Source organism: Melanaphis sacchari, unplaced genomic scaffold (assembly GCF_002803265.2).
Source record: "Melanaphis sacchari strain LSU unplaced genomic scaffold, SCAv2.0 Contig21_pilon_pilon, whole genome shotgun sequence".
Lineage (NCBI taxonomy): Eukaryota > Metazoa > Arthropoda > Insecta > Hemiptera > Aphididae > Melanaphis > Melanaphis sacchari.
Window position 1 is genome coordinate 1,313,931 of NW_020271096.1, and position 25,815 is coordinate 1,339,745.

General features: G+C 23.2%; 1 protein-coding gene across 3 annotated transcripts; it reads right to left on the reverse strand.

Moving 5' to 3' along the window:
* Positions 1–714: 714 nt before the first annotated feature.
* Positions 715–20,636, reverse strand: LOC112594026 (pantothenate kinase 3). Of its 3 annotated transcripts, none has more exons than XM_025338617.1 (10): positions 10,677–10,698; positions 10,478–10,616; positions 3,898–4,076; positions 3,656–3,829; positions 2,362–2,532; positions 2,199–2,275; positions 1,938–2,114; positions 1,741–1,876; positions 1,550–1,663; positions 715–1,095 (listed from the first exon to the last, which is right to left on the reverse strand). In XM_025338617.1, exons 2-10 carry the CDS (start codon positions 10,605–10,607, stop codon positions 1,039–1,041), a joined length of 1,215 nt encoding a protein of 404 aa, XP_025194402.1. In that variant the 5' UTR covers positions 10,608–10,616; positions 10,677–10,698; the 3' UTR covers positions 715–1,038. The 3 variants fall into 3 exon arrangements, with proteins under 3 accessions (XP_025194402.1, XP_025194404.1, XP_025194403.1); XM_025338619.1 differs by lacking the exon at positions 10,677–10,698 and adding an exon at positions 20,424–20,636 and having other exon boundaries at positions 1,007–1,095; XM_025338618.1 differs by lacking the exon at positions 10,677–10,698 and adding an exon at positions 13,733–13,900 and having other exon boundaries at positions 1,007–1,095.
* Between the last annotated feature and the right edge of the window lie 5,179 nt (positions 20,637–25,815).

The following is a 25,815-nucleotide window of genomic DNA, read 5'->3' on the forward strand; positions in this document are numbered from 1 at the left end:
ACAAAATTATAATGATTTATATAAAATAAGTCATAATAATTCAAGTCATTAAAATTATTTAGAAATTCTTGCCTACATAACGTAGTATCACTATTAATCAGTGGCGGTTTTAAAAGGACAATAGCACTTCCCAAGAAATTTGGTTAAAATTTATTTTAATACTTGTAAATAAATATTGAAAAAATAATTTTTGGCAATTACTATCAATAAATATTATATAAAAATTAAAATACAACAAAAATAAAAAAAAGTAAGTACGCTTGAATAGTCATTGGCACAATATTTTTGTGCTATGGTACTAAATGTATCCCCTCCCCTTACTTAATGTTGAAACCGCTACTGCTATTAATACAACTGCAATACAAAATAAATTTTGATGAATTATTTCTCCAATAAATTTAACCTACTTGATTTAATTTAATACTTGGTGTGTATAAGTAATTTGTTGAATATTATTTTATAAAAGTAAACATGATATAATCAATTTCATTTATTACAACAACAATTATGATAATATCATAGTATAATTTAATAACATCTAAATTTTTAAAAATTGAATACAAAATTTTAGTCTGATTAAAAATATTATAAAAAAAATAATATGGAAAAAAAATGTATTTGATATTTTATCACATTTTGTGTTATATTATCATATGAAATTTGTACATAATTTTTTGTAACCAAAATATACAAAATAAAATAAAATATATATGAAGACAGAAACAATAATAGAACAATGAATTTCAACACAAGTTTTGGAAAAAAAATTAAAAAAATTATAGGACAGGTAACTAATCATACCAATGGAACTACTATTCTATCTTATAAATAAAAAAATAAACACATCACCAAAATAAATTAACTATGTGCAGCGTGCCGTCTTAAAAATAAAATAAATTAATATTAATTAATAATTTCTATCCGGGTCAGTACAATACGAATAATTATAACGTTATATTCATAATGTACTATACAGTACACACAACCTGCTGAAATCAAAATCGATTGGCAACGTGGAATGTGTTGAATAATATTTTGTTATTCTTTAAATCTCTCATCAAATGACAACAAACATCCGATTGCACCAAAGTAACCCTGAAAATAATTGATTGAATAATAATAGATGTATTTAGAAGATATAAATACACACACATACATATACATATATAGATAGCATTCACTGCTAATATTCATTAATAAAATGAAGTAGAGGGAGGAGGTTAAAGTTATTATCAATCGTTTAAATTACCTAAAATTATATATTATTGCATAGATTATAGTTTAATTGTTTTTATTAATTTTAAATAACTAGTTCAATGTATCATTTATCAAATGTATATTATAAAAATAATAAAATGTGCATGTGTAAAAATAAAAATAAGAAAAATAAAAAGCTGGTTATCAATATAATTATAAAACATTGTGTTATGACCTTGTTAATCATGTGTGATTAAATTATAGAACATTTTATATTTAAAAATGAATGACATTAAATATATCAATAAGCATATAATCAACTAATCATAATTAAAAATATTGAATATTTTACCTCATGATTTAAAAATATAGCTTTCTGCGAACCATTTGACCAATAATCCATAGCATGTGACAATAATTTCATTGATATTGGATTTACACGCAGAAAATTACCAACAAAACACACCTTAAACATATTCATAGTTTTAACTTTATTACTAATCCTTGTCAATATAAACAATAAAAAAAATTAGAAATAATTACTCTATCAATTCTTTCATTTAATGCACACATTCTTGCAATTGATGCAATGTTGTTTGTAATTGTAACTAAAGTCGCTCTAGCCAAATCTTCTCTAGAAACCAGGGCACGTTTTTCCTTAGAGTTCATATGGCCAAAACTATAACAGAAAAATATTTAGTTTATTAAAAAATTACAAAATATTTATTTGTATTTATTACCTGCTAGCAACTAATTCTCCTGGCAGTCCAAATCTACTATAACTACCTCCATAGATATCTCGAACCAATTTATCAACTTTAACATTATCACCATTTGCGGCCAACTCAATTGCCTCGTCAAATGTATTACATCCAGTCAATAAACTACATAATCCCAAAAATGTACCACCTCCTATACTAAAATAGCAACAAAATAAATATTTATAAATAGTATTTTAAATTAGACTTAATGCAATTAGGATGTAATTTATCAATACAAACCTAGTTCCAGATATTCTTTTATAATTATTTGGGCCATAAACCGCTAATACACTTACACCAGAACCTATATTCACAACCTACAAATCACAAATTAAGTTATTAAAATATTCTCACAATAACAATTAAATATGTTAAGTATTATTTTTTTGTTAAAAATACGTACAATAAACGGATATTTATTATATTGGAATGTGTATTCTTGTGTTGAACACTGCTCATCTTCAGTACATTGTGACCAAAAATAGCATTCATTATTATTTGAAGCTACAGTAAATAATAAGCCACGAATCAAGCTATCCAATTCATCACATTTACACAACTTTAAATTTAATTCCTGTAAAAAAAAATATATAAATTAAAAAATGTTTTATTAATACCACCTTAAAAAAATTAAACAATAAACTCATCACTAAATAACTGTTAATATCTTTAATTTGTTGACTTTTTATACATTTTTATTCATAGCTTATATGCGCATCGTTTGAGTAGACATTTAATGTCAATATGAAATATTTCAATCAAATCAATTAAATTAAATATACTTAATAGTTGGAATTCATGTAATCAAATATGTAAAAACAATTATATAGTATTTAATTGGATATGATTTAAATGCAAAATAATGATAATTTCAAATAACAGGAATTTTATCTAAATAGCATTATGTAAAATAGAACCAGAATAAATCAATTTAACTTTTAAAATAACTAGTATAATTTTATTATCCATAATAGGTATAAACCAAATCAAAAGTTATTATTAATTTAATGAGAGGACAATTTTATAAGACACTATTTATTTGTTTGTATATAACATCAACTATAATGGTTACTAATAATTATTTAAAAACATAATGCCTATAATTTATTATTAATTTATACAAATTAAAATAATAAGACATATTCATATTTCATTGGTAAGTATTTTCAGCACATTACAAACATAGTTTATATTAGTTTAATAGATTTTAAAATTAAATTAATTTGAGTATTTTAAGTATGCAAAAAAAAATTGTGTGATATAAGTATAAAAAAGTTATTTTTAGTGTAATATAATTTAGGGTTTAAAAAGAATACCATAAAATTAATATAAAGAAGATGCCACATCATTATATATTGTCTCCTCCTAACAAATGTATCTACGACATATCAAATTTGTGTTCAGCAATTCCAATTTTATGTAATAATCTTTATTTATAGAAAAATTTACCCATTATCAAACTCAAAGATTATTACACAAAACTGAAACTATTGAACACAAATTTATTTTGTTGTACATTCTTGAGACAGGGACAAACACATACATGTGGAGTATTTTAAAGAAAAATACTTAATATTTTTTAATTAATAATATGTTTAGTTTCTTTATGAATCAAAAGTTTTGATAAGACTGTTAGACCAACATTAAATTAGGAAAAATAATTCCATAACAATTAATATGATACATTTAATTCTTACATTTTTAAACATTTCTTCAAATTTGAATGCTCCGCCACCAGTAGCGCAAACTGTAGATACGCTAGCTGCCATACCTTTCTTTTTGGACAGTTCCAAAAAATTGTTCATTTCACTAGTTGGGAATCTGATGAAATGCAATGTACCTATCCTGTTGCAAATTTTTACATTGTTCATCTGTAAAGTAAATTAATTGTATAAATGAGAATTGTAAGTATAAAATAATAATAAATTAACTATACTACCTGTTGGTGTGCATCTCTGTGTCCAGATTTTCCGTAAGCTGAATTTTTTGTCAGATATTTGGTAACATTGAACAAGAGTTGAGTTTCATCTTCAGTTTGTGCTGTAATCGAGTCTTTTGGTTCGAAAAATACGAGTTTTGATAATGTTCCACCTATATCCATACCAAACCATGGCATAGCTAACAAAAAATTTAAAATGCTATTTTATTTTATTTGTAATAAATTATTAAGTATATATAAAAAAAAAGAAATAGTAATTTATTTAAAATTGTATTAATATTGCTACATTTTTTCACGCTTTGTTAAAAATATAATCTAAAATATATCATTAGGCCTACTTATTTACTGTTACGAGTTTAGAGTCTTACAGCACATAAATTATTATTAAACATAGATCATGATATCACAATTTGCGAATTTGTACAGTTCTACAGTACCAACTAATATGGCCTGAGAAAAAAAAAAATAACAATGTGATTAATGTATATTTATACATAGTAGTCAGCAATAGTAAAGTATAATATTTTGTTTATTATTATTATTATTTAAAAATTCACAAGATAGACCAATAATTCTTTAACAGTGGTTACTACGCATACTATTATACAATGCTTATTTATTTTTTTTTATCTTAGAATTTTATTTTATTGTTTTTTGTTCACGAAAAATAGAGCTATTTTTAATTCTAAACGGGGTCGAGAATATATTTATTTTACAATAATGTGTTTATTATTTTTTTTATTTTTGTGAAGACGCATTTTCTAATAGAAAAAATGCTCAGTTTATCAACTTCGATAAAGGTTTCTGGCAGAAAATTGGATCTTGTTGGTATTTTCCAGAGAAACTGCTAAGTACTTTTTAAATTATTGAAAAATAAACAAAAAGGTAGGCATATGGGTACCACTCTCTGTACGATAGGTGTAAGTGAACCATTATAGTGGATAAACTTAATTTGAATTCAGACATGTAGTATTGTACAAAAAAAAACAATTCTGATTGGAGACGGTCTATCATATAATATCACTAAATATATTTCATGTTAATTATTTATTTATTTTTAATTTTGTTGAAAACTAGATTTACGTAAAAATATTTTAATTGTTTTTCTTGATTATTGTAAATAGAACAGGTAATTTTTCGACTATTTAACGCAAATAAAGACACAAAAAACTCATATCATTGTAAAATAAATCATTCATCGTTTTGCTCAGAATTTAAAATAAAAACATTTGTGAAAAATTTAATATTATTATTTTTAATAATTGTTTGGTAATACCTATTGGTCAGTGGCGTATCCAGGGGGGGACACGGGGGCCATGCCCCCCCTTGTTGGCCTTATTTACTAGATTTTGTTTTAAAGATTTAAATTTATTTGTATGCATGAACGCATACTACAATAATACTCTTATACCAGCATTACATACACTTATAATTTTGTTGGAATTAACCCGTTTTTATTATTAAATTACTATTACTATTTATTATTATGTATATATTAACTTAATGACTGACTGGAAATATAAGCAAATTATTTGCACTATAAACATTAAATATTTGGTTTATTTTATTTTTTTTGTTTTTGGTAGTAGGTAGTATATATGGTAAAATTTTAGACAGTGTGTGCCCCCCCTAAAAAAAATCCTGGATACGCCACTGCTATTACAGGTTACCATAAACTTCGACCATCTTCAAAAAGTTAGTTTTTTTTCTAAAAATATCGACAAAAAATTAAAACTAATTCACTCGATAAAAAGCTTAGAATGCTAATACAAAATTCCATGTAAGTTATTAATACTTGAATAAAAAAAAAAAAAAAATGAGTGAAGGAAATTTCACAAATATTTTTTATGAGCGTCTGATGTTTAAATTTTTACGAAACTAAATGTTCACGCGTAAAATAACGATTTCTCCTCAACGATTTTTTCATAGGCTGACTATCATTTTTTGTATGCACAAATGAATCATTAAATTCAAATTTAACACATACATTACAATAACCTTGCCTACTCGATGATTAGGTACACTCGACACTATAACTGGCTACTGCACAGCAGATCGGTAATCTACTTCTCCCTCCCTTATTTTTGTAAAAATTAAATAGTTTCATGTATACTCTACTACAATATTATATAACATAATATATTTCAAATATGATTCTAAAAACTCATAAATAATCTGATGTACTTAACACATGTCAGGGCAGTGCACTCTTATCATTAATAATACTTACAATGCATAAATCGAATGTGAATAATAGCTAAATAGACCCCGGTTAAACCATATTATGTATTTTAAATAATGTACAAAGTACGATAGTACATGATATACCTCAACCTAGCTGTTGACGTATTTCGTTTTAATAACTGGCATCACACTCGATAATATTTCCATATGCAATTTTAAATGGCAATCTACATCGATCAATTTCCGCGTTTAATTGTAACTGAATATGATAAATGATTACAGTGACGAGCTGATATTATAGTAATATTAATATGAAGAAGAAAGTTTGGAACTCGAGAGTTGTGATGTGCAGATTCCCACCCTATAACCCATTAACGCTAGAAAATCGCAGAAGAATTTGGACATCCTGACCAATCAGAGAAGTCTCAATTACGCACGTTCAATCTAAATAGTTGTCCACCGTCGCCATCCACCATTGAATAACTTTAACTGCGTAAGCGAAACTGGTTTCTATAATGTTTCTACGTTTCCGGTAGGAAAAAAGTGAACGGGCCAAATACAGATGAAAACATCAATGAACAGAAACGTGCGTGATGATACATAACCTTCATAATACTACGGATATATTTTTTTGATTTTTTACCGACAGTAAAATGCACACAATAAATAATTTGAAAAATCTACCTTTATTTCAAGGCAATCAACAAGTAATTACATGAAGTAAGCAGGTAATTGGTCAAGTAATAAATTATTATAAAACATATAAATACTATATACTCTAAATACTTAGTAGATTATAAGACAGACAAAATTACTATCGCACTAATTAATTAATAATTAATTCAATAATAATTTTTTTTAAGTTGCTTATAAATAATAATTACGACGGTTTCACTTTTAGTATATTGTTAGTCGATTTTTTATTTATTTATTTTTTTTGTTTTGTCAATCAAAAAGTTTTGGCACAACCAATCAAGTGTTGCTTTTCTAAAATTCTAGTCAATTAATCATTCTTGGAGTGACCCTTTCAGAATTACGAGTATGTATACTGTTTGAGTTCATCGACCTTTACAAACTTAAGGTACTTACAACAGTAGTTTAAATTACTGGTAACGCAAATTTCAAATGATTCATTTAACTGTAAATATTTTATAGTTCCAAATTTCTAAATTTAACATACGTTTTACTATTATCATAAACTTTTTCATAAACTCCAATAACCGTTTATTAATTCATAAAGCATGACGATTCCAGTCTACGCGATCCGCGCATTATCTGAATTATAATATTATATGTATAATGTTTACCCACATATTTTTATTGATATTTACTATCTTAACGATTTTTCCAATCAAATATTAAGTGTGAATTTCCTTGAATTTTTACATTCCTTAAACTTTTTATACAAATAGAAAACTAAGATAATTTGCGTTAGGGTTATTACCTAAGGTGCTAACAGGTTTTATATTTATAATTCTAAGCGAAATAAGAAAGCAAAATTTAATATTAAATATTTATTCTTCATAGCAATGTAAGTTTTGTGTTTCACTGTCGATTGAAAATAAAATTTAATACTGTTAATGCATCAGATTCAGCAAATATTTGCTAAAAAAAATTAAAGCAAGTACTCTAAAATAATTAAATAAATACTAGAGCAAAAATCTTTAACAAAATGTTCCTTACAATAAAAATATTAGGTACATTTTTAATTATTACAAAAATGACAACAAGTGTGAATTCAATGAACGTTAGACAGATGAACACTTACTCATTTGCATCATGGACCCAACTAAAAATGCATTGATGACCTAGGATACAAACGAATAAAAACGCCATAGATGATTGAATACCTACAATATAAGATTTAATAAAACATTAACACACTTCTTAGCTATACACGGCTAAGTCACACATCCGTTAAGGATGGTCTCCCTTACAACATCCAAATCATTTTTTAATTCTATCTTAGTAAATAATTTTACAAACTACATGTTCCTTTTCATATAGTTTTACTAAAAAATATAAATTTTAAATGTCCTATTTCCCCTTTTATTTCTATACTGGATAATGAATTTTAGAACCAATAAAACATAATTTATACATGAAATACCTACTCTGAATATACGCTTTACAGCAGAAACATAATTATTATAATTCGTTGCGAATTATGCATAAGCATAATACTACAGACATTTTACGAGTATACAGTACGAATATTTAAAGATTATGTCATTACATACGAGTAAATTCAATATTGAAGAAGTATATAAAAACTAAAAACACTCAATTAAGAATAGCCTGCAATACGTACAGAGGTTAACACATACTTTGTTAGTCATAGTTATTAAATGTATGTATTACAGTATATTTATGTATATTTTACAAGTTTTTCCGATTAAGACTTTTTTGGAGAGTTTCTTAGCATATTTAAAATTGAACACAAAAGACTATTATCTTTGAAAGGTGTTATTTTTAATTTTGTAGTAGCTTTCAAAAAGTAAAATAAAATAGTAACACTTTATTTTTAATTGTAAGTTAACATTTACATTTCGTAAGATAACTTTTATTAATAATATTATAAATATATATTATTTACTATTAAAATATTCTTTTCATATTATCTTTTTTTCAAAAATCATTAATCTTTTTGTTCAACTTTCAATTTTAATAATATGATAGATTTTATTATCTTATATCAGTCATCAACAATATTTATTAACTAAAAGTAATTTATACCTATATGGCTATATACACAAATAATACAATAAAAAGAAAAAATCAAGAAAAATAAATAAACAATACAAATATTTATAATAGGTATACGTAAATATAAATATTGTAAGATAGTACCTAATAAGTATTTTATGGATAGCAAAACTTTATATGTATTATAAATGCATATAAACGAATTCCTTGTTATTGTAGAAGTAGACTGGTGCCTAAGTTTAAAAACACTTCCTGTTTGGATGCCTGGTTGCTTTCAAATTTAATATGTATTTATGCGTGTATGTTCTTGTCTAACTTCGTAATAGTTATCCGGTTTATTCATGTTTCATAATCGTTTACGGTTATGCTTAATTAGTAAATACAGAGATAATGTAATTCTCAACATTTAATTTATTTGATACAATTATTCCATTCTTCCAAATCTATAAATAATCAACTAAAATCTTATAGCCTTTAGATAAGACAAATGCGTTTTTAGATTATTCAACTTATTTGTTGATATACATAAATACACGGTTAGGTATTATATTTAAAAGATACGTCTATTGCAATTAAAAGATTATTATTTCAAGCTAAAAGTTATATCATAACAAAAAACTATTAACTAAATATTTTTCATTTTTTACTATAAAATAACTGATATATATGACCTATATGTATTTATAGATATAAATTATGATGCATTAAATGATACCTAAACGTCATAAATATATATGTGGTTAAATTAATATATTTTTAATAATATATTAGCAATTTAAATAAGCCGAATTACAAAATATTTTGAAATGTTAATTAAATATCACAATATTTATCATAACTAATTAATAGTTATATCTGATAGGCTAATATTTTCTTAAATTAATCGATAGCTGGTCGCGTTCAATACTAAGCCTAATATTAAAATATGATTTCGTAATTGTTTTAAGTTAATAATACTAAATTCGTGTAAATAAAAAAATAAATATAATTTCATAAGAAATAAACTAAAAACAATTAAATTGTCAACATTAAATAATATAAGCAAGCTTAAATGAATAACAAATATTTTTAAAGAAGTTGTATAACTATACAAATTTAACTGTGAATCTTTAAGATTTAAAATATATTAACGAAAGACGAAGTTTTATTCGGCAATATAATTTTTAATTTAAGTTTTACACTAATACACTATCATAATAATTTCTTTTGTCTTATATACTAATATTTTAGGCTTCAACAGCAATGGTTATAAGCCTGTAGTCGGTTTATACTGAAAGGGAATGTACTGTGTTTTTAACACACGTATTTAGGTGACAAAGATTTGTCACTAAAAACTCGGATGGTCACCCATCCGGGAGCTAGCGTTACCGGCCGATGTTTGACCTCAGAACACGTTAGCGACTGAGGCCAACCACCGTGCCACGCCAGGCCAATTTCCATAGTAATTTAAGTTTTAAATGCATTATAAAAAAAAAATTTAAAAATCAATGTACATTTTTATAAATACAAATTTATTTCGAAAAAAATAATTAGTATGTCAAACAAGTGTAAATACTTTGAGTATACATTTTATAAATATGAATGAATTTATAGAAAATGTATTGTAAACATAAAATTATATAAAATAAACAGATTCTACTCCAATCGTTACCACTATTCATTCTAAAAAAAAAAAAAATGGATTACTTACGTGGGATTTTACCATTAAAATGGTTCTTATGCATTGCCATGCCATTGGATAAAGAATTTGATATTACTGTCGTGTGACTCTGTTCCATTGTCTGCAAAGATGAACACTCTTTACAAGTATAAGGACCCATGGCTAATACCTAAATGAAAATAAGATACAAATAAATAAAATTATAAAACCAATGTAAAAACAGATTTACGTTATCAACATTTATAAATTTTAAGTAAATAAGACAGGAAGCACTCCTTCTATCGGAAGACTGGCTTATAGTAACTAAAATATGATTATAATAATTCAAATCTATACATTGAGATGGTAGAGAGAGGGAATTCTCATTGCCCATATGAACGATGATAAATTAGTTTTAAAACACGCATCTAAAGCAACTAAAGGAGAAATTATTGTGCAAGATGGATAGGTAGGTACATGACTACAATTTTAAAATTAAAATTTCATTCATTAAACATTCGTTAAAATAATCTTGACTATTATGTAATTAAATACTATATGTTACAGTTAAAAAATGTTACATGAAAATAAAGGATTTATTTATTATGAAAATCCCCACATTATCTACATGTATAATTTTCCAAATTAATTAATTAAGGCCATAAAAATATAATAATCAATAATATTTTTAACATTACTAAAAGTAATATGGATTGATTTATTAATTTATTTATAGTAGTCAACGTTATTAAAAAAAAAAATTATTAAAAACAAAATGTCATAGAAATGTAAACATATATATTTGTTAAAGACGACAGTATTATACAAGATATGTATTTACATTATTTAACTGAAAAACTCCAAAATAAATTTACTTTCAACAAAATCCATAGTTTTGTTATTTTTAATACTAGGATACATTGATCATGTATTCATGTATAACAAATTGAAAGTCAAGAATATCATATTTTCACCTTTGTTCATCACATAATTGTACTCGATTTCTTAATTATAAAAAAACTATGTGTTTAATTTCGCAATAATTGAAATATATCTACTTTTATAACTACGGCAAAGAAAATGATATAATAATATAAATATTAAAAAAGCAAATTTATTTAAAACAAATTAATACATCTAGGAACTAAAAAATCATACATTATAATTAAACATTACAGTATTTCTAGAATTATTATTATTTTATTTTTAAATTTGAATTCAATATAATATATATAATAATAATAATAATAATAATATATCATATATTATGCATCATAATATACTAATGTATTTAATATTTATAATTATATAATTATAACTAAAAATTAAATCATTGATTTTTATCTAATGATAAAAAAATTGTATTTTACTTACATAACAAGTAAAAAAATTAAAATAGTAATAAATTGTCGAAAGAACATATGATTCAAAAATATATTTCAAATGTCTCAAAACTTAGTAAATTAAAATAACGGCAATAAAAATAAAATGCTGTTTTCTGTAGTCATTAAATTTAGTAATAAGTAGGGCTCAGATTTTGTAGCAAATGCTTCTTTTGAGGGGAGTGTAATAGAAAGATATTTATTATATTTAAATACGCTTTGAATTGTTCTAATTTCAATGAAGTAAACTTTTTTTACTTTTTTTGCTTTTTCCCCTATTTGCTTCTTTTTTCTTGAAAATTTAACTTATTTATAAGTTATAGACTAAAAATACTATATTATTATTGCCAGAAATTATGAAACCGGTGAAAAAAGTAAAAACCAGTAATAAATAAATAACTGATAAAATAACTATTGTTATTCTGCCGAAATTGTATAGTTTTAAAATTATCTGAATTATGTCTGGCTATTTTTATAGCACATTCTAATACTTTAGTTGACAGGTAAATATCAATTAGTGAGGTATAGTGTTCTAAATAATTTCTCTATAATCATTATTAGCATTCAATAGGAAGAGTTTTAATGAAAGTAACTCGACCAAAAAATTATTGTAAATTCCTTTTTTAATATTTAATTTTATGCGCAATTTAAATTTGTTTTTTATAATTAAATTTAATAAATGCTATTTTTTGATTTTTTTAGCTATTTAAAATACTTTTATCAAGAATTTATATTGCTAAAATCCGAGTCCTAGAAATAAAGCTTGAGCAAAATTAAAAAGTTATATTTTCCGTAAATGCGCAAAAACAACACGTTGCACATTAAGTTCTCCAAACAATCTTTGAAATAAGTAAGTATTTAAAAATTATGATACATAATAAATAATACATAGTAAGTTAAATTAATTTTTTAATCAAATTAATTTATTTTTGTTTATAATATAAAAAAATTTAAGTATAAAGATGGAAACAACACATTTTTACATGGCAACAGTTTATTCGTTTTCATAAGTTAAATTAAGTTAAAACAACTTAATATTGACTATTATTTTACCTGCCTCTAACAATACTAAATACTTAAAATTATATTTATAAGAAATTTTTTTGATAATATTAACACGCATTACAACCTGTTTGAAGAAAAAGAGAGTGACCTTCAAGCCATCAATATATTGATTATTAGGACTATGAACTTAGGATGTTAAATATAATTTCTATAAAAATTATTTTATTTTTTAATGATTGTTTAAATATAAATTATATTAATATTTATAAAATCATGCGCAATATTAGATTAAAAATATTTCCTAGAAATTTTAAAATGTTGCATAAGTACTTAGAATTTATAGATAGATTTTAATATTTACTATGAAAACCTATTATATCACTTTATATAATAGTGTTTAAAAAACCTCTTATATTTTTTTAATTATTAATAATTTACTAAAAAAAATTTATTTTATTTTTTAATTAAATAATTATAAAACATAAATTACCCATTATATTATAGCTTATAGATAGATACTTAAAATGATAATACGTGTGAAGTAACAGATATTTTATCATTTTCTTGCATTTAAAAATTTGAATTTATATTTTATAAATTGTACTTGTTTTTAATAGATACAAGATACTGACATAAATTAAGAACAAATTATTACCTAATTATTATATAATTACATTGTCTTTTAATTTAATAATAAGTTGGTAAAACGTATTCTTAATTCTTAAGTATTATTGAAATTGTACTGCATACAATACTAAACTACTGTATTAAAATTGTATAATATAATTTTAAATTAAAACAGAAAATTATTCATTTCTACATAATTATATTATAGTTCCGATAAATTAAAAACAAAGTTTATTAATTATTAGCTTGATTGTTGATGCAATAAAATAATATAATAATTAATGAAACTTACTAATTTTTACTTAATCGTTCAAAATTCTAAGAAACTGAAAGTGGAATAATTATTTTACCCGATAAAACACGAAATAAATCAACAATAAAAACACAATTGAAACACGACCCTACGCATTGCTGCATACATTGTCAACTGATAGTACTTGAAGAACTTCTAATAATGTAATGCCAGATATATTTACAGGCGATTTATAAATGAGTCCATACCTAACAATCGAAATAATTCAATAAAAACTATCGATATTTAAAATACCAAATAAATATTGTATCGATATTTAGATATCAATTATCGATATTTAAAGACAATCAATTTTTTTTTTTAACTAAAATTCATAAAAAAAACGATAACATGTTCAATTAAAAAAATTATAAACTGCTATACTACATTCATTACAGAAATAATGCCTAATTGTGATTTTTTAAATTCTTTTTAAAAAATATATAAAACAATTTTCACAATATTATCTATATTATACTTCCACTTTCAAGTAGGGTGTTTCTTAGCTCATATTTAAGTTTAAATTAATAAACATATTTCATAATTTATAAACTCTGATGAATATTTAACATTAATAATAATAATAATTTTACACTAACAATTTTGAGGATATGGTAATTATTACATTTAAATCAAATATCAATACATTACATGAACAGTAAAAGATATTAAAAACTAGTAAAAATATAATTTATAGACAATTTTACATCATTTAAAACATAAATAAAAATAATTATTATTGACTTATCGGTTTACATAATATTTAAGAAAATTTAAAAAATACTAATATTAAAAAATTTAACTAATTAAATTTTCAAGTGCAACTTGGCATGGGTTAACCTTGTTTAATGAATTGAACCAACGTTTTTTGTCATTTATCTATATATATAAATACACATTATATATGCAAATTTATAGAGAATGAGCCCAAAACAAAATTTAATTTGAAAATTAAAAGCATCCTAGTGTGTAGGGTATGCATTCGCGCCTATATTTTGTAAAACGTCTTCTTTAGTATAGCAAAAAGAAAATATGTTTTAAATCTTATATGAAGGCAATATTTTGTATTTTTTTTTTTTGAATATTTTGAATAATTTTTTACTGTGGTTATATTTCAAATCACATTCGCCTATAAACAGTTATATACTAAATAGTTTAAAACTATATCTCATATTATTTGTAGACTGATTTTAATATGGCTTGAAAATATTTTGGCATACCCAATTAAAAAACTGAAATGTCGCATCTGATTTACAAATAAATTAAATTTTGCATCCTCTGCACTAGTGTAAAAACAATTCATACGAAAAGTAATAATTAGAACTACAAATCACTATTCAATTAATACTAAATGCGAAAAAAACTAATAAAATCTAAGAGTATATTTAAATTCTTAAAGGTGATCAAAAACTGATGTATTTATAGTGTTACCGCTGATAAACAAAATATCATAAAAATATTACATTACAGCTACAACACATTGTTCTATTTCTTAAAGAATCAAGAATGAAGACCTTTAAATCATTATTTCTATCATATAAAAGACCAAACAAACTATACTATTAATATAAATTATAAAAATCATTATAAACACGCAATAGAATTTATTATCTCAAACATTTTAATTTGTAATTCCCGTTATACAATTTACTATAGCTAATAGCATATGAACTGATTAATGTTTATAAACTTTAATCAAATCCCTAATCAACTTTTTTTCTTTCTAAAGGAAGTTTTCTATACCTAATTATTAAATAACCTATCTTTAATTGTTTTTAGATCTTTACATTATATACCCCACATCCACATCAAAATAACTGTAAATTGCATATTTAATAATATACTTAATAATACCTACCTATATTACTTATAAGTTATAATTTCATAATATCAAAATAGTAAATACTATTCCACACTTTTCAGCAAATTATAATAATACGAATATTGATCACTACAATACTTATTAGTTATTATCTACGCAGCTATATAAAACATGTTATTTAAAATGTTTAATCAAATTAAAAAAAAAAAATGTAAACACAAGTTTACGTATATACTAATGGTCAAGTTGTCGATGTATTTTAATATCGAGAAAAAAAAACATGATATGACGTACAATATATCTAATCATCTGCAGTATCACATAGTATTTAACGCTATTTACTAAGTTTCACTATATTAAATAATTTTGACCTTCAAAAATTCTGGTCAGTCGACAATAAAACCTGATTTCTAAAATGTAAATATGTAATTAAATTGTAAACATTAGCTAAACAAAATTATACAGACTTAAAATATTATATATATAATACATACTTATTTTACCTATTACCTAAGTAGATGCCATTAAGACAAACAAGCAATATACGAATACGATAGCTACAAATCTTGACTAAATATTATACGTCAGTATGGCATTTGCATAACTTCAATTTTCTTGCATATACTAATAATAATAATATACTATTATATAATAATTGAATGAAACATTTTTAACTAATTTCTAACTATGTTTTATATTTATAATTTATTATTATACATAACAACTTTTTTAACGTCACTAGAATTTTATTATTATAACTATGAGATATACAATATACATATACTCACGAGACAATATTTTTAAATTTAATACACAAAAGTTCTCATTTGAAAATTATAAATAAATCATATCAAAATTTAAAATTAACTGTAAATATATTAAGTAGATAGGTATGTGTTAAGTTTAAATTGAATGATAAACCATAAAATATGATTAACAACAATTATTTTAAAATGTTAACAAATGATTGAATTTTTTTTTTCTTCAATTATTTTAAAAAGTACTGAGTGTTTTCAATTTTGAACTCCCGAAAGTACCAACTAAATCCAATAAGCCACCAAAAACTTCCGTTGAATTTAATGATCATAACGTTCTACTTAAAAAAGTGATTTCAGACACAAAAAAAATTTAAAAATGTAAAATCAATACATTTATCGCTCTCTTCAAAATATGAAATAAAACTACATTTCTTGAGAAAGTTCATGTTTAATAAAAAATTACAAAATTAATTTTCTTATTTAAAAAATTAAAAATATTATTAATTGTTATACAATATTACAATGCCATGTAATTTATGTCTTAATTTAAATACAAACTAGTACTACAATAGATATAATTTAATAATATAAGTAAATTGACTTCATTTATTTATTTATTTATATATTATATTTCATCAAACACAATAATATTTAAACATATTTCATCATAAGTTTCAAAAACATATAGGTATATCAATTAAATAATATATAAATTTTGTAAAATTAAGTAATAATTGGTATTAACTTGTCATAGTAATGACGCTGGGCATAATGAAAAATTACATTAACATATTCAAAATAATAAACAATAAATAACCAGTAAATGAGAATTGTAAACATAGTATAATGTAAAAATAAACATTTTTATTTTTTTGTAATATTGTTTATTAAATAATAAAAAAAAACTAAAATCTTTTGCATTAAATAAGAAAATGTTCCAGCCTGTACTCTACATTATTCCTACTACTATAGTCTATATGTATATTGTAATACATATCAAAGGCCTCATTTTTATATTAAATTCAGAAAAAAAACTATTACTAAACAGTGAAATAAATTCGCTTAATTTGAATACAAATTATGATATATTTGATGATTTATATTAACTTAAGAAATAATAATCCCAGGGTTTTAATTTATTAAAAATTATTTATTTAGATTTTACTAAACATGTGGTACTAGTATGACCATTTTTAAGCATTATAATTTCAAATAATGCATGTTCAAATAATTTGATTTTATCAAAATTCATAACATTTATAACTAGTTTTAATAGTTTAGGCAATAGGAACTCAATTGATTGACCATAAATCATAAATAATAAATGCAAATTACAAACATTAAAATAAAATTTTAAAAATCCAATAGAAATATATTGTACGGTTGTTCAATATGATAAATAATTTACTGTATGTATTTTATGAAAGTTATTCCATTCATTTTAATGAGAAAATAAATACATTTTTGTACAATTTTTTATTTTAAAGTTAAAGACATAATATTTTAGTACAAAGTTCAATAATTCATTCATACATAACAAACACATTGTGAACAATAATAGTTTTAATATCAACATAAGAAGACATCATAAATTGCATCTATTTTATAATCTACTCTTATTGCTGTGAATTAATCTTAAATTATGTATATATTTTAATTCTAATTTTTAAAATGTCTAAATCTAGTTAAAGACAATGTTTTCAAATATTTAGATACTTCACAACATTTTAAGATTATCCTGTAGAAATACAAAAATTTGTTTTAATTGAAAATCTATATATGTTTATTAAAATTATGAATCAAATGATTTTTTTCTAAAAATTTTTATGTAGTATAATTTATAATTGAAATTTGAATGAAGCGATTTTGAGTTATTCTATTTTAAATACTAAAACTAAAACTCTATTAAATACTTTATAAATGCATACAAGCATGATAATTATAATTAGATATAAAATATCAAATATTTGTTAATAATTACTACCTACTTATTTAAGTACATTATAACAAATTTTGATATTATACAATATTACACAGGATACTCCTTAAATGTTGTGAAAAATCTAATATTCAAAGATATCATCTTTAACTGAAGTTAAAAATTCCAAAAATCAGAATTTAATTATAAATATTGTTTAACATAAAAATTGGATGAGCATGTTTAAAAAAATCACTCTGTATACCATAATATAATAAATAACTTATATTGGATATTAATTCTACTTGTATTGATTCATGTTTAAAATTTTACCAGACGTTAGGTTAAATAAAAAAATTAACAAAAAACAGATAACCTTTAAACTATTTAGCAATAACCAGAATAAATATATTTAATAATATACTTATCATAGCAAACCAGTTAAAAATAAAAATTCTAATATATAACAGGATTCTAAAATTAATTTTAGTTAAAATTTATGCACATGAAATAAATAAAGTAACAAATAAGCTAGTATACAAAGGTAATACATTAAAACTTGTATTATCAAATTTATTTAAGTATTTATTAATACAGCTTGAGTAAGATTAAAGGTATACTAGTAAAAAAATATATACTTTTGTTGGTTTTTTTTTTTATTTACCTAATTGATTTAAATTTTGAACAATTTTAAAATGCTACAAATATATAAATAAATATAATTAAAGTTACTTTTATTAATCACAAATATTATGAAATGAATAAATTATAGTCTAAATTTAGAAAAAAAATTTTTAAATGCATTTTCAGTTATTATAACCCCTATAGTTGTTTTAAAGTATTTAATTTGATTAAATAATTTAGAATAAAACAATCAGTTCAATCAAAAATAATTTTAAAAATAAAAACCATGAGCTTTATAAATAATAAAGTTTTCTTTGACACCAGTTTTATTTAATTTTTTATATTTAATCGAATACATCTTAGAAATATTTGTCTTGAGTACAAATAGTACAATCGGTTTGGTATTTAATCTAGAAGAAATGCATGTAACTGTTTTAAATATTTTATTCCCTGGGGAAGATAAGAAAAGTTCTGTAAAAAATACATCACTGGAAATTTAGTAATTTCTATCTCAATTAGAAAACTAAAAATAAAATAAAGAATGTATATTGATTTTGAATATATGTCAATTATTTTTAACAAATTTAATTAAACAAACAATGAATAAGCAGTAGTTTTTAAAACTTCAAATCGTTATTGAAATTAGTAAAACGTACACATAACCCCAGATTCTAAATGAATGAAATTACAAAATTATTTAACATAACAAAACAAAAAACAATTAATAGGTAATAGTATCTTCTTAAAATAAATTAATTTCAAAATAGTCAAAAAATTAAATTTAGATATTCGATAGTAAAGAGAATCACATATTATATACTTATAAAAGTATCAATTTTCAATTTATTGATAAAAATTAGGATAAAAAATAAAAATATATTCTCATCACGGATATTTAAGTAAATAAATTTACAAGTTTTATCTTACAAATATAATTAGGTACTTCATATCTAAAATTTTAGATAATTATAATAATCTTTTGTTAATTCATTGAAAATATTCTTTGAAATCACTATAGTTATTTCAAAAAAACAAACATTTATTAGTTTATAATTAGGCTTTTTAATGTTAATAAATGAATTTCTTTCATTAATTATAAAAAATTAGCTTTTGTTTGATTAAAATAATAACTATTTATAAGAACAAAATAAACACTTCTTTAAAAGATAACATTACTGATAAGTTACATATTAAAATAAATACTCATTAATTTAGTAACATATATATTGAATAATACAAAATGTATCACTATAGAAAGACAAAAATTAATAATATTAACATAATATATTAATTTCAAAAATATTCTGTAAAATAATGTTAATAAGTACTTAAATTATTGACTTGTATATAGGTAGATTAAACATTTCTCTAAGTAAATTTTATCAGTAACTTCATATGCATTAAAAACCTAATATTAATATATGTGACTAATGAGTTATTACATATTATAGTTACTACAATTAATCAAAACTGGTGTAATTAAGATAAAATATTTCTTAAGACGACATACAATTAATGCAATAGATATTTATTCAATGACAAAATATGAAAATATTTGTAAGTACTCACCAGACATTTTCATTACATCCATCAGAGACAGAAAACGAATAGATTTCAGATGAAAAATGTGATTGTTGTAGTAATAATATAATTATGTTATGGTTAGCCAGCATCCGATAATAACTTATACTAAAAAACGTTTACCCAATCGACCAGATTAAAAAATAACAATTGTGAAATAATACTCAACCTTTTTTAAACAACTATTGTTCAATAATATTAAGTGTTGAGAATTTTTTCTTATTTCACGCCAATTGATGACACAGATAAAAATATAAAATACTGTAGGTATGTGATAAGAAATGATAATGCTTTTTCCACCACGAATACGATCACGGTTTTTACTTTTTAACGCCTTAATTATTATCTTATAATGATTGTTATCATTGAAATAATTGAAATTTAAAATTCGTGTTTATTTAAAACTAACTAACATTTAACAGTTTATCACACATTTTTTGTTTTTATCAATCAATAATCACCGCTATCAGCCAATTGTTAAAAAGTTAATGTTTTAAATTAAATATTAAAATATTAGGTAGGTATGCAAATTAAGATTAGTTAAGATCACGGCTATTCCCCGTAATTGAAACAATTGTCTATACTTTTTCTAGTATTTATTTTATTTTATTTTATTTTAACGTTTTAAATTAGATAGCCAGACAGATAATATTTCTTTAAGTGATACATTGATTAAAAGAATACCATTTTGAAATGCTAACATACCTAACTTCTTTTTTGCCGACACTTATGTGAATACCTTTAAATGTCTAGATTTTATGTCCAAATACTTTAAAAAACTTCAAAAGATTATATGAATGGCAATAAAGTAGTTTCTAATATGAATGAAGCAACTATAAATAAATACTACTAAAAATATGTAACTACTGTCGTATGTGTTATACTGTTATAAGATATGGGTATCAACTATCAAAATCAAAGTGGTAGATTGCCCATCTGTTGTTTTCAAACAGGTATTGAGCCATCCATAGTGTACGCTGTACAATCTGTCTTGTTCTACTTCAATTGTTATCTACATACATTTTTCAAAGTTTAATAAACAAATAACTTGATTTTCATAATATGTATGTTAATATTTTCTCAATATATTAATTTATTACATTATATCATATTTCTGGTTATGTACAGTAGCATTCGCAGAATTTAGTTCGGTAAAGGCTTTCACTATGGATTAATTAGACAGTCGTTAGGGGCTCTACCCCTTCCACCGTTCTATAACTAAACTAGTTAATAATTAATATCACCAACAATTTATAACACAAATTAATTCTTTCAAATTCTTATTTTTGTAATAATTGTCTCCTCTTAAAATATAAAATATTTGATAATAACATATTATATGACATGTACTATAAACAAAATAATAAAATAACTAAGCAATATCCATACAATTATAAAAGTAATAATTTTATAAATCATATTTTTTATATTTTTGTATATTTTAATTGTAAGCAAATTATTGTTCAAAATACCATAGTTCATAAGCAATAAACATATTATTTAACATATAAAAAAAAATTTAAGAGGATGAAAAAATACCGAGGTTTAAAACCCTATAACCCTACTCCTGCGTACGCCAGTGGTTTTATAGCATCAAATGACAGTCATATCAATATTTTCATAATAAGACATAAATAGCACACATAAAAATTTAAATTTAAAACCACAGGGAATAATGGAAATACACAGAAACTCAACAAATAAGTAGGTAATACCTCTTAATATGTAAATACCAAATAATCATCTTAAGTTTTATATTTTCTAATTTCCATTTTTAATTGCTTTACACCTATGTACAGACCCAATAGACCATAGCCATAGTCATACTTTTCAGAATGACCATTAGATAGATAATTAGTATTTCTGTAATTTTTTTTTTCCTATTAATTTTAATAAAAGATTTGTTTTTGTATTTATTTATATAATGTATTTTTATAACACATTAGATTACTATTGGTTTATGGTTAATTACTGAAATAATAATCGGTGGCGTAAATTGGAATGACTAATTTAGGTTCTACGATTAAATACCGAAAGATAACCTATCATCGTAATTCCCTATTCTATTAGGCTTATTTATTTTTAATAGCATATATTGTTGTGTAATTTAAACATGATGCATCAAAACTATTATAGCCTACCATGACGTAAATATTTTCTGGAATACATAAAATAAAACCGTAGCCATGTACCTACCTATCTAAATGTCACAAAATAAAATATGAATATATTATTACACCCAGTCATTACAGGAACAGATTTATGAAGAAACAAAAACCATGCTTTTGATAAACATAGCAAACTGCGCCAATGCATTGGGTTAAAACCTCAAGTCTACCATTGATTTTATAATATATTATTCATTTATAAAATGAATAGGTAATTCTATAGTCTATATATCAATTTACCTATAATCACTCCGCTAAAAACGTATAACGACAGCCAATATGTTGTATAGTATTCGATCGGTTATTAATTATCACTATTGTCTGGTCAGTGGTCAAACAGACGAGATTCCAACGACTGCCACTCTTATTCTTTCTTTCTGTTATAAGAAATGTCTGTTCGTAAACTAGGCATAGTCCTAATCCGCCAAAAAACAAGTTTTCAGATTTACACAACTATACGACTAGTATAATACATGTATGGAGTAGATATAAACGCATGGTCTGTTATGTTACACAGTGGTGACAGAGTACATTTCTCCAACCACTAATCAATTCAAATTTTAAAAAAAAGTTATACTCACCTAACCTATCTGACTAGCTCTATGGTTCTAGAAATTATCGTCATAGTTAAACCAAACTAATTATAGCCTAGTAGGTATATAAAAGAACTTTGTCCGTTATAAACTGACACGGTCTATTGGTCTACAGCGATCTTATAGGTACCTATCTGCGAAGTACGAAATATAAACATTCGCATTGCAACTAGCTGACATATGTTTCGTTTCTATCTCATAAACTAACACTTCAAAACTAGAAACATAAAAATACTACTCGTTTGACCTTTTATCTTACCCAATCACGTAAGAATTGGGACGGGTGACAATTCCAACTGTAGATTCACGTTCTTACGGACCATTGGTAAACGCCACGACTTGTTTAGATTACATTCCACGGATAATCATAATTATAATAGGCTTTAATCACATCCCTCAACCATTACGAGTATAATTCATATAAGTATTTTAATCTGATAAAATCTAGTATATTCAATTTTGCATTTGATATTTGTATTTTATCCTCACGACCTCGCCTCTCACTCAACGCCAATATTGATGAAATAATAACAACCATTAACTGAAGTCATTATACTCATTATCAACGTCTTTATATTACAATATTATTTTGAAATAAATATTTACTTACTGACGATAATTTATGTTCAGTGGAGAATTTTCCAAACATGCTTAGTCTACGCCACATGCTTAAGTATAAAAATAATAAGCAAACGTATGAAAATGTATACTTATTACGTAAAACTATGTCACTATCTGATAGTACTTAATTGATTTTATTTATAGAATTGTTTGTCGTAATGCCTGATGATTATTTAGGTAATATAAAAAAGAATAATCAATACATAGTAACGGCGTACCTAATCTTTTTTGCCAGTGATACAATATTTTATTCACTCAGAATCGCTTATCATAATTATTGCATGGCAAAAATGCATTTTAATGCAAAAAATTCTTGTTATACTTCAATAAAAAAAATTTGTTCATGATCATATACCTAAACACTAATTTTATTAGTCTTCAATATTGCTGACAAATAATGGGTAATTTAATAGCTTTTAAGTTTTAATATTATACATACCTACTCGGGTAGATAAGTATATTAATTTTAATATAAATTAAATTTTTTTAAGGTAAAATTTAAGTATATCATCACTATTTTTCTTTGGATATAATACTAAAAAAAAGTTATATTTTAAAAAACAGAGAGACCTTCTCAAATTTTAAAAGATATGTCAAATTACGATTAATATTTAACGGATACAATTAAATATAGTTGTCATTAAACATAGACAACTGTTATTTTTGTTATAGAGACATCTCAGACATCAGTAGTTCATATGCCATAACTGAAGATATCTTGTAACTCGATTAAGTCTGCCAACTATTTTTGTCTTATATAATATTATTACAAATATTTATCAATTGGTTTTATGATTTAGCATTATATATTGTGTATTTTAACTTCCTTCAGTTAAATTTTTTTTTTTTAATATTTCGTTTTCAACTTTTATTCTAAATTTTAGTAGCAAACAAAATTTATCATCAGTTTATCCTTCTTTATCTACATTTATTTTATACATTCCTAATCATTTTTTCTGCTAAAAAACATTTTTAATTGACCTCTGAGAATAATTGTTTCAACTATTGAATAAATAAGTTTTCTATTTTCCGAAGCTTGACAAGTTCGTTCAAAGTTCAAAACCTTAATTATAGATTTTTACTTAATATAATTTACTGACAAAAAATATTCTATATATTTTTTTTAAAATAATTTCTGATATTGGCAATTTTCATAATTATTATATTTCTCTATAGCATTTTTCCACTTTTTAAATGACTGTGTGATAAAATGTTTGTATTTTATTGACTATCTTTACCGGTATCTAAATTAAAAAACAGAAAATTAAACTTACACAAAGCTTCAAAGATATATCGTATATAACTATTAAAATAGTATGAATAATATAAAATAACTAGTAATTTGTCATGAACCATGGTATAAATTGTAAATAAATTTAAACTAGTCCGAACAATTTTAAAATAGTACTTGCAGACTGCAGTATAGAAAGTAATAATATACGAAATAGAGAAAGTAAAGCCTCTATGATTAATATTTTTCGTATTACAACAAACTTACTTACCTACATCATTAGATTTTATCAACGCTTTAACTTCAAATGTTTGTAAAAAAAGAATTGTACAAAATATACCAGTGTACTATCGATATTTTTAAATATTGTTGTAAGAACTAATTATAAGAAACTTTATATTATATCCAAGCCATTGATGTAAAAATTTAAAATTATATGAATAAGTTATAAGTAACTAGAAAACTAAAAATATTAAAAATAGTCAACAATTTTAAATGTCTAAATAGCTTCATAAAAACTCCGGTTCCCTTTCAAAATGAAATAGCTTCATAAAACCCAAAACATTTTGAAATTGATACATCTAGAAAATGCTGTTAGCTTAAGGAGTATACCATAGGCAACTCATTGTAAGAATCGGCCATGACCATGAACATGTTGAATATGAGGAATTTCCTTATCATTGGTTGATTTATTATTATCTGTGGATTGTGGGATATCAAACGCGAACTAACTTATTATGATGATAAGATATTAGGTGATAAAATAT

Coding starts and splice junctions, on each gene's coding strand:
- LOC112594026 (XM_025338617.1), bottom strand. CDS start 10,607: ATGGGTCCTTATACTTGTAAAGAGTGTTCATCTTTGCAGACAATGGAA. Junction 3,830..3,897: donor ACAGAGATGCACACCAACAG/GTAGTATAGTTA, acceptor TTTACTTTACAG/ATGAACAATGTAAAAATTTG. Junction 2,533..3,655: donor TTGAAGAAATGTTTAAAAAT/GTAAGAATTAAA, acceptor TTTTTTTTACAG/GAATTAAATTTAAAGTTGTG.